The sequence below is a fragment of the Rhagoletis pomonella genome, unplaced genomic scaffold, assembly GCF_013731165.1.
Source record: "Rhagoletis pomonella isolate Grant_MI unplaced genomic scaffold, Rhpom_1.0 Rhpom_scaffold_00012, whole genome shotgun sequence".
NCBI classification, from domain to species: domain Eukaryota; kingdom Metazoa; phylum Arthropoda; class Insecta; order Diptera; family Tephritidae; genus Rhagoletis; species Rhagoletis pomonella.
In genome coordinates, this window is record NW_023458566.1 from 22,575,139 (window position 1) to 22,585,295 (window position 10,157).

At 45.7% G+C, this 10,157-nt stretch overlaps 1 protein-coding gene across 1 annotated transcript; it reads left to right on the top strand.

Annotated features, from left to right (window-relative positions):
- The first annotated feature begins 221 nt into the window (after window positions 1–221).
- Window positions 222–7,205, top strand: LOC118747643 (fibrillin-1-like). Its single transcript, XM_036481692.1, has 11 exons — window positions 222–225; window positions 363–557; window positions 619–972; window positions 1,029–1,478; window positions 1,565–1,690; window positions 1,920–2,177; window positions 2,368–5,586; window positions 5,648–6,375; window positions 6,431–6,533; window positions 6,602–6,798; window positions 7,011–7,205. Exons 1-11 carry the CDS (start codon window positions 222–224, stop codon window positions 7,119–7,121), a joined length of 5,745 nt encoding a protein of 1,914 aa, XP_036337585.1. The 3' UTR covers window positions 7,122–7,205.
- The last annotated feature ends 2,952 nt before the right edge of the window (window positions 7,206–10,157 follow it).

The window sequence follows — 10,157 nt, forward strand, 5'->3', positions numbered from 1 at the left end:
TATTTTTGCAATTTGGCGAGCTCCAAATTGATTGTAGACCCATGGCTTCTTCGGCAATTTTTTTTACGAAAAATCTCCCATACCCTAATGTACATATGGTATACAAATATGTATGTACAAAGTAGTATAAGAAAACATTAAGTCATTTAAAAATATCAAAGCATAAATCAAAGTGAAAATTCACCAGAAAAAATTAGCGTCGTGTTTCTGAGGAACAGAGAATGAGTAGGTGGTTGCCACACTATTTTTATACACCAACAACTTGTACATGCAAATGTTTATTTCTTTAAATTATTTGTGATCACCATTTAATCAGCATTTATTTTTTTTATTTCTTTGCATTTTTGCTTTTGTTTGAAAAGTGTCACTGGCGGGTTATGAGGATTGCGAGAACGCGCCCTACGCCGAGCATTCGGCCATACAAATAATCGACAACGAGGATGCAGTGCGAGCCATTTACACATGCGAAGAAGGCTACGAGTTGAGAGGCATCAACGAGTTGGTATGCAATTTAGATACAGACCTCTGGGATGCCGAACCGCCGACTTGTGTAAAAGGTAAGTAAATACACCACACCGGTGACGGCTTCGAACTGAATAAGGAAATCGAAAATTTCAGTTGAGCTCTCGAATGAGGTGGCTGGCGGGGCAAACAGTGAGCGCGCGGGGAAAAAGAAGAAACCGCTGGATATAATAGAAGATCGCCACGTATCTGCGGATATGGCCGCCTCGCTGGATATGTCCTGTGTGCAGGCTAAAGTGAAGGCGCCAGAAATACGTCATGGCTTTGTAGAGAAATACGATCGGCGACGTAAAGGCGACCATATCTTCTTGGTGGCTTTCTATGCGTGCAATGACAACTTCGAGTTGGAGGACGCCGAGATAGCGACGCTGTACTGCAGTCAACGCAAATGGGTAGGAGAACTGCCGACGTGTGTGGCGCTGGGCGAATACACCGATGTGGACGAAGAAGGTGAGTGTTGTTAAAAATAGAAATACGTTTTGAAATTAATGTTTGTGTGGCGCTAGAATACGACGAATATGAAACAGTTGATGGCGATGAAGAAGACGAAGCTGAGGGAGAGGAGGAAGAAGGGGCTGTTGATAATCGTGTAGCGCCGCCGCCACCTCCACCCCCTGCAGAAGTCGAGCCTATGCAGCCTATAGAGCAAGAGATCAGCAATGAGATTGAGCCCACCGTACAACAAAACGTGGAGGGTACGCATCCCGTTGAAGTTGACAGCGTTGAGCCTATTACCGAACCGGAACCTGCCCCAGTTACGGACGTGAATATTGTCATCGCACCCACACAGGATCCATATACGCCACGTTTCCTCGACAATTACTGCGGTCCAGACAATGGCGGCTGCGAACACAAATGCGAGCGTCTGCTTTTCCCTGGCGAGAACGAGCCACGCCTGAAATGCTCCTGCTTTGAAGGGTTCAGCTTGGATCCAAACAATTACGCAAGTTGTCATGGTGAGCCCGCCGAATTCTAAAGCACAAAAAGAAAGCACATCTTTTCAAAATTTATTGTATTTATTTTCGCTTTTCATTTTGCTAAGACATCAATGAATGCCAGCTGAACAATGGCGGCTGCGAGCAAATCTGCAACAATCTGCCCGGCTCCTACCAGTGCGCCTGTGAGCAGGGTTTACAAATCGATACGCTAACGGGCAACACATGCATCGGTAAGTGACCAGCCGGCCCATCTGCTCAAGAGAACTTTAGATTTTAAACGCTTTTATATCATTTATTCCATATAATTGCATGCATCACCCCTTCCTTATACCTTCACCGTTACACACCCGCTTGTATTCGTATTACACGCAATCATTCGACACGGCCACTCACACTCACACACAATCACACAACTTCGTACAACGCGCACACATACTCATACGGTTTTGGTTGCCACAGACATCAACGAGTGCCTGTTACGCAACGGTCATGGGCCATGCCAGGACAATTGCCACAACGAGTGGCGCGGCTACAGGTGTTCCTGCGAAGGTCTGGCTGGCACGCAATTATCCCAGGATAATCACACATGCGAAGATGCTGGCGAGTGTGCCATCGCCAACGGTGGCTGCTCACACCAGTGCCTCTCCTCGATGGGTCGCATCTATTGTCTGTGTCCAAGCGGTTGGCTGATGTCGCCGGACGGAACGAACTGTGAAGGTGCGTGCGCTGTGGCGTTGAAAGCTGATACGCAGAATTGCTTAATGACTGCTAGCCAAATTAGCTGAAATTGAATGTGTCGAAGCAGCAATCTCGAAGTGTCAATCTAACTCACCAAACCAACTTCATTTACGCTCATTAGTGGAAAAGTCGTATTTCTGAGCTAATTTTTATTTCTTTGCATTTTCAGATATCAACGAATGCGAGCAGCCTGAAGTGGCAGCGCTGTGTTCTGCCGGCTGTGAGAATACACCTGGCTCTTACCGTTGCGTACCAGCGCTCAATACTCCCGAAGATGCCAAAGAGAACGCAGAAGAAAACGAAGATACTGAAAATAGTGAAAATGGAGACGCTGATGACGCTGTGAGTGAAGACGATCAGGGTATACGCCGCATCGCCGAAACTGAACCCATCTGCCCAAGTGGCTATCGCGCTGGCGGCGACAATTCGGACAAATGCGTTGACATCGACGAATGCGCTGAGGGCACCAGCGGGTGCGAGCATTGTCTCAACACTGAGGGTTCCTATGAGTGCACGTGCCCCGGTGGCTACGATCTTGCCGACGATGAGCGCACCTGCATCGACATAAACGAGTGCGACGTCATTGTAGAGCGTGAGGACGACGCTGATGCTGCGCCTGCGAAGATTTGCTCTGGTGGCTGCGAAAACACAATCGGCTCCTTTATTTGCACTTGCGAAGCCAATCAACATCTGCTCGAAGACCGACGCACATGCGCTATCGACACTTGCAAAGACTTGAATAATCCGCAATTGAATAAGACACGTTGCGCCTACCAGTGCAAGGACTTGCCCAGTGGCGTCTACGAATGCGTTTGTCCAGCGGGTTACACGCTGAGCGATGATCTGCACAATTGCGAGGTGGCCGAAAGTGTTTGCGCCAAGGAAGGCGGCTATGAAAGCTGTTCGCCAGGCACTTGCATCCCAAGTGAGGATAACAGTTCATATGAGTGTGATTGTCCGGCTGGCTATGTGAATGAAGGCAACCATTGCAATGATGTCGACGAATGTGCCGCTGAGCTGCACGGGTGCTCACACGATTGCCTCAACACTTTAGGTGAATATCAGTGCGGCTGTCCAGCTGGTTTTCGATTCACCGAAGGCAGCGATCACGTGTGTGAAGACATCGACGAATGTGCGTCCAATCCTAATCTGTGTGGCGCTTTAAACTGCGTCAACAATCCTGGCAGCTTCATCTGCCTATGCACGGATGGCTCCGTTCCCGATGCCGCGACTGGCGCTTGCCATATCGCCGATCCTTGCGAGGCCCACCAGTGTTCGCACCAATGCATTGCTGAAGGTGTTGGCTTCAAGTGCATCTGCCCGCATGACATGTCACTAGCTGATGATGGACTAAACTGCTTCTACAAGGATATTTGTGCCGAGAACAACAACGGCTGTGAACAGATTTGCAGATCGGAAGATGATGGTGCTTGTGGCTGCCGCAGCGGTTACGAACTGGCTGCCGATGGCAAGTCGTGTGTGGACGTGAACGAGTGCGAGATTGGCAATGGCGGTTGCCATCAGGTCTGCCAGAACTATGCAGGTGGGTACGATTGTGCCTGCGAACCGGGATTTGAGTTTCTCGATGGATCGCTCAAGTCATATTGCTTCGACGTAGACGAATGCGCTTTGGGGTTGCACAATTGCGGGAAGGGCATGCTGTGTGAAAATCTTAATGGATCTTTCACCTGCATCTGCCCACAGGGGTTCGCGCTGGGCTTACCACCGGTTTATGCTTCGCTGCGGGCTTTACTCTCATCATATCATCCTGCTGCGCCGAAATCATACGCTTCATCATCAGTCATGCAAACTCCAGCCACATCTATCATAAAACATACACCCTCATGTCTAGACATCGACGAATGCTCCATATCGAATGGCAATTGCTCCCATTTTTGCTTGAATTATCCTGGCAGCTTTCAGTGTTCTTGTCCGCCGGGCTATGCGCTAAGTATTGCCGATAATCGCACCTGTCTGCTGGTGAATGCTTGCTTGCAGAATAACGGCGGCTGCTCGCATGGGTGTGCATTAGTGCCAGGTGTGGGTGCGCAGTGCCATTGTCCAAGCGGATATGGGCTCTCTGTGGATGCGCGCACCTGCCTTGACATTGACGAATGCGCTGCGGCTAATGGCGGCTGCGGTCAGCTTTGTCGCAACGCGCCGGGTAGCTTTGAGTGCGCTTGTAGCATGGGTTACGAAATGTTGGCAAATGGGCGCGACTGTGCCGATATTGACGAATGCGCAAATGGGTTTGGTAACTGTACTTTCATCTGCGTAAATCTTCTAGGTTCGTACGAATGCGGCTGCGAGGGAGGCTTCCAGCTGGCTGAGGATCGCCGCACCTGCATCGATATTGACGAGTGTGCACTGAGACGACACGATTGTTCGCACGAATGTGTAAATGTAGAGGGCGGTTATGAGTGTATATGCCCAGAAGGTTACTTATTAGGTGAGAATAAAGCGACCTGCTTGGATGTAGATGAATGCGTAGGCAGCGAACATGGCTGTAGCCATGGTTGCAAAAACAAATTGGGCGACTATGAATGCAACTGTCCTGATGGCTATGCGCTTGCAGTTGACAATAGAAACTGCGTCGAGGTAACTTCTGTGATTGATACACGAACCAATGAGCTCGATGTGGACACAGCCTTGATTGATGTCTGTTTGCGCGAAAATGGCGGTTGCTCTCACATTTGTAATCCCGAAACAGGTTGCTCATGTCCAAGTGGGCTAGAGCTCTCCGTCGACGGAAAGACGTGTGCCGATATCGATGAATGCGGATACAACAATGGCGGATGTGCACGTATTTGCCACAACACTGTCGGTGGCTTCGAGTGTCTCTGCTCAGACGCGGCAACGCCGGACAATGGTCACAGCTGTGTGACACTTTGCCCGCCCGGCTTTACAGTTAGCTCGCAAGATTCCGCGAAGTGTGAGGATATCGATGAATGCGCCACGCCAGGTCTCTGTCAATACAGCTGCGTAAATACAAATGGTTCATATGAGTGTGTCTGTCCGAAAGGCTTCGCGCTGCGCAATGGACGCGACTGTGAAGACATAAATGAGTGCTTGAATGAAAACGGCGGTTGCGTGGGCAGTGATTGCATCAATCACATTGGCAGCTATCAGTGTAAGTGTCCAACGGGACAGCGCTTGGCTGTGGATCGTCGCACGTGTGAGCGCGCGCCGGAGCTGCGTGATCAGTGCGCCCCCTTCTTGGCGCCCGCCAATGGGGACTTCCACTGTACCAAATATCGCCACAAGAAGAAGCACTTCTACAACACACGCTGCAAGGTTTGGTGCAAAGAGGGCTATCGCTTGGAAGGACCATCACAACGGTTTTGCAATGCCTCCGGAGAATGGGATAACTTCGAAAATATTTGTACGCGTAAGTAGCGCAATCCTCTTAGTTAACGAAAAAGATTAGTCTTATCTGTGCCGCTTTGCAGCTACCGCTTGTCCCCGCTTGCAGCCACCACTCAATGGCGTAATTATACCCACTGCCTGTACAGCTGGTAAGGTGTTTATGGGCGAACGCTGCCGGCTACAATGCCAGCCTGGCTATGTGCCAGTCGGAAAAAGCGTAGGAGTCTGCACATCTGATCTCACTTGGTCGCACAACGCTACCTTCGAATGCATGCCAGCGACGAGAACACAGTTTCTGCCAGCTATACCTTTGCCTGGCCCACTGCCTACACTGCCTGTCAGCCCGTCAGTAAATGGCTTCCTCAATCGACCCACAATAACACAAGTGCGACCACGAATCGGTTTTGGTGGATCAGTTGCTGCTCGACGTCCGTTCATTAAGTGTCCACGAAACACCACAGTTTTCTTGGCGTCAGGCGCCAGCACTGCACACATCATTCTACAAAAACCCATAACCAATATGGATTACCGCTACATTGAGTCTCACCCAGCTTGGACTCGCAATATGCAAGCTCATCTGGGCGCTGGACGGCATGTGGTGACATTCCGTGGTCGCGATCCAGTCTCGGGCAGACGGGCAAGATGCCAGACAATCATTTATGTGGAGCAGGCCGTATCGCCGAAAGTGAATTTCTGTACGCGCTCGTTTGAGGTGGCTTTAAGTCCAAACCAAGTGTATCGTTCGGTGGTATGGAAGGAGCCACGTTTCGAAAGCACACTGGGTCCAATTAAGAAGCTTTATAAGTCGAGAGTAAGTGGTGCGGCTCAACTAATATATAAAAGTTGCATCTTTAATCTATAAATAGATACCTGGTGAGCTGTTTAATGCTGGCAAGCATACAATTTACTATGAGGCAACCAGTGAGCAGGGGATTACGGCACGCTGCGAGTTCCAAATTATCGTTAAAGGTAAGAGAAAATCAGATTCGCCATTTCACTATAATTTGTGCGAGGTAATTTCCCTCACCTTCTTACAGAAGCATTACCTACACCCTCGACACCCTTGCCCTCACTTGACTTGAGCTACCCGGGAGTGGCGGAGCCTGTTCTACAACCTGCACCCTTAATGCGTCTGCCGTCTACAGCAGGTTTGAATGCCAAACTATTGGCGGGTCATGAGTCCTTCGTAATTTGCCCAGGGCAAGCGCCAGTTAAGGTCACAAACTCGAGATCTGTAAGTTACTTCCGACCTGAATATCTGATTCGTGTGCGCTATTCTTGGTATAAACGCCCTGCTTGAACTGTTTTTTTTAGTAAAATAAATTTGAATGCATTCCAGACTGGCCAGCTTATAGTATTTGCTTCCTATTGATGCTTTCCACATTTTCTAGTAATATTTTTACGGAAATACGCTTAACCTTTTTGAACTTTTTTTGTAAAAAACAGGTAACTTTACCCGTGGGCTGCATATTAAAGAATGTTCGGAACTCGTCGGTGCGGCGCCATGCCCAACGTCGTTTGATTACCACAAATTGGTCGCATTTTACTCCGTTTTAAACGAAATGCATATTACCAAAGTTTGTACTTTTAATAGCATAATATAATTACTTTAAAGCCAAAAATGGACAGCTACTTGCATTTGAGAAGCTTTTGTATTTTAATTAAATATTTGTATTTTGAATAATAAAAAAGTGTGTACGCAATAAAGTGAAATGAAATTGTTTGAAATATATTTTTTTGGATCTCTGATCTTAATAAAGCCATAACTGAAGTTAGCGAGGAAAGGTTAACTGATAGTTGTGTCTTTCTCTCTTGATACTATACCCTTGAGTGTACAGAAAGCTTGGAAATTATAAGGAACACTGTATCGCTGATAATATGGGAGGTTTTAGAGAGAGGACCCGTGCTTAAGCAAGGTAGCCAACAACCAACCACATCACTCAGGAGCTCTACGGCGCCCCCTAACTTTTCACTTATCGTCAACTCTATGAGTGCCTGTAAATATTCGGACTCATTTTAGAGTTAGCAAAGTCTTAGAATGCTGAGTTGTAAACCTCATTGTGAGCTCAAAAAAGAGTCAGAAAAGAGCATGTTTAGCTTCTTAGAAAGGCACGCCAATACGTCATATTAGAGTCTGAAATACATGACGCTTTTCTTAGTCTTAAAAATAAATATTCTTTATAATTCTGATTAGGTATAAATTATTATTTTTACGTAAATTTGTTACTTTGGTTCAACTCAGAATTTATAACATCAAAAGGGGCCGAAATGAGTCAGTCTAGTTGACGGGTCTAATACTCATTAATTTTAGATTCATAAATCCGCAGTTCTTCAGGCCATGGTCGGTGTATTATCAATCTCAATAAGCGCGCTAGCATAAATATCGAAAAACTGTGTTGGGTACTAGGCCACTGCGGCATCGAAGCGAACGAGAGAAGGCCTATCTATAATTTGTCCTCGTGAGACTGGATTTAGTTCGTTTTCTTCAAAACGTATAATTAGTAAATGGTGGGCGGCCTTAGGCTTACAACTGGCCGCTCGATGGCTACCTAATAGGGTGATTGACTCGGGTTTTTTTTTGATATCTATAGGCGGTTTTTTCAAATCTGGATTATCGAATAAACCGGAATTTTTTATCAAACAAAGCAGTTTTTTTCCTTTCATACAAATCTTGATCTCTCAATAAATGATTTTGAGTTTAGCTAAGTTTTCAAGGCCTCTTCCAGTTTAAGGGAAATCCCTGAATAGTTTTAAAATTATATCCTAGGTTATTTGGGGACGAAGATAGTTCCTATTATCATATTTGATATCAATAAATGAACGTTTGGCGCTTAAACGTTTTCTACGAGTTTGGTCGAGCTTCCTCCCTAATTCGTGTTCTGCTTCTTAATGTTGTGATACAAATGGAGAGATATACACCTTTACCCCACCTTCGTCCTGTTGGCCATTGTCTGCCGAGGGGCGACCGCTATTTAAAAAAAAAAAACTTGTGATGTTGCTGGAACCAAAAATTTAACCATTAATTGGCAGTAGGCACCTCTAACCACTGGCTGCGGCGGCAAGGGCACTACTATTCAACAAGTAATTTTAAGCAAAAAAACCTACTTTAATTCTCATATAAAAATATAAATATATGTATACATAGATTAGTATGGGGCCACCTCTGAGATACTACCTTTCCGATGCAAAAAGAAATATCGAAATCGGTTGACGTGGTCCAAAGTTATGCGGTAACATACATAAAAAAAAATATTCCGACGAACTGATAACCTCCTCTTTTTTTGTAAGTCGGTTAAAAATGTTAAACTAAAACCAAGCGTGAATTTTTCACTGATTTTTATTTGTTTTACTTTTGATCTAAAAAACTTTGTACTTATTCCCGTTTTGCTCTTTTCTAAATAAGAGCTATCTTTACTGTATGAAATCTAAGTAAAATAACACCGTTTTCTTTTTTCTAAAATTCCAAATCAGGAACTGGTTTTTTACTACTACAAAAAACTACAATAAAAACGCGCTGCAGTCGACATATTTATTACCCCCGTATGTGTTGTTAAGGATGCATACAAAGGGCGCAAAATTGTGTAAGTTAAGCGCACCTATGTATCACGCCCCCATAACCCTAAATGCGATGTTGCATCTATCTCCGCATGAAATTGCTCAGGGCGGCCGTTATTGCAGCAGTGAGACTCAAATGGAGTAAGGGAATCTCTGCTCATTCAGATGTTCTAGCCACATCACCGCGTCACGGATGTATCAAGAAGAATTGTTAACCATTTAGGGGGCAGCACGAAATTTTGATCAGAGAACTAGAGAGAACAAACCAGTTTTTTTTTTCTGCGGTGGTCAGGTGGGCCTCAAAGCTTTACACTCACACAAATGCAAGGCGAATTCCCTTACCGAATGCCATACACCTCTCATAGATCAAGCTCAGGTTTATAGAGTCAAATTAATATGTGTCCTTGGACGCCTGGATATAAGACGAATTGTAAAAGTGGAGAATCAGTAGGGAAGGATTCGACCGCATCCTTGAACAATATTTAAGATATTGGTTCTCCTCTCCTATAACAAAAACGCACATCTGTACTCTTCAGTTTCTTTGTAACGTTTCTTGTTCGCTTACTTGACAAAATACTAGAGGTTGACTCATCGGGCCAATGTTGTAGTTGCAGGATCATAGAAGGCGATTACGCACGCTTAGAAGCGATCTCACAGGTGGAAATAATACCATCGGTAAAACTCAGGACATCGAAGGGGATATATTCAGAGCACTAGTATGCTTAGCCTATGTGTTTGTGCAGGATTCCGATCCTTACCTGTGGCAAGCTAAACTAAAAATTTTTGCTTTACCCTTTTTTTGCATTGGCAAACACATCAGTTCTTATGAGGCGTCGCGAAGCAAGCGGCCATGGGATGGTAGTAACGGGTGATTTTTTTGAGGTTAGGATTTTCATGCATTAGTATTTGACAGATCACGTGGGATTTCAGACATGGTGTCAAAGAGAAAGATGCTCAGTATGCTTTGACATTTCATCATGAATAGACTTACTAACGAGCAACGCTTGCAAATCATTGAATTTTATTACCAAAATCAGT

What these genes read in the sequence shown, in the direction of transcription:
- LOC118747643 (XM_036481692.1), top strand. An exon ending in ACCGCCGACTTGTGTAAAAG is followed by an intron (nt 558 to 618) that starts GTAAGTAAATAC and finishes CGAAAATTTCAG; the next exon opens with TTGAGCTCTCGAATGAGGTG. An exon ending in CAATTACGCAAGTTGTCATG is followed by an intron (nt 1,479 to 1,564) that starts GTGAGCCCGCCG and finishes CATTTTGCTAAG; the next exon opens with ACATCAATGAATGCCAGCTG.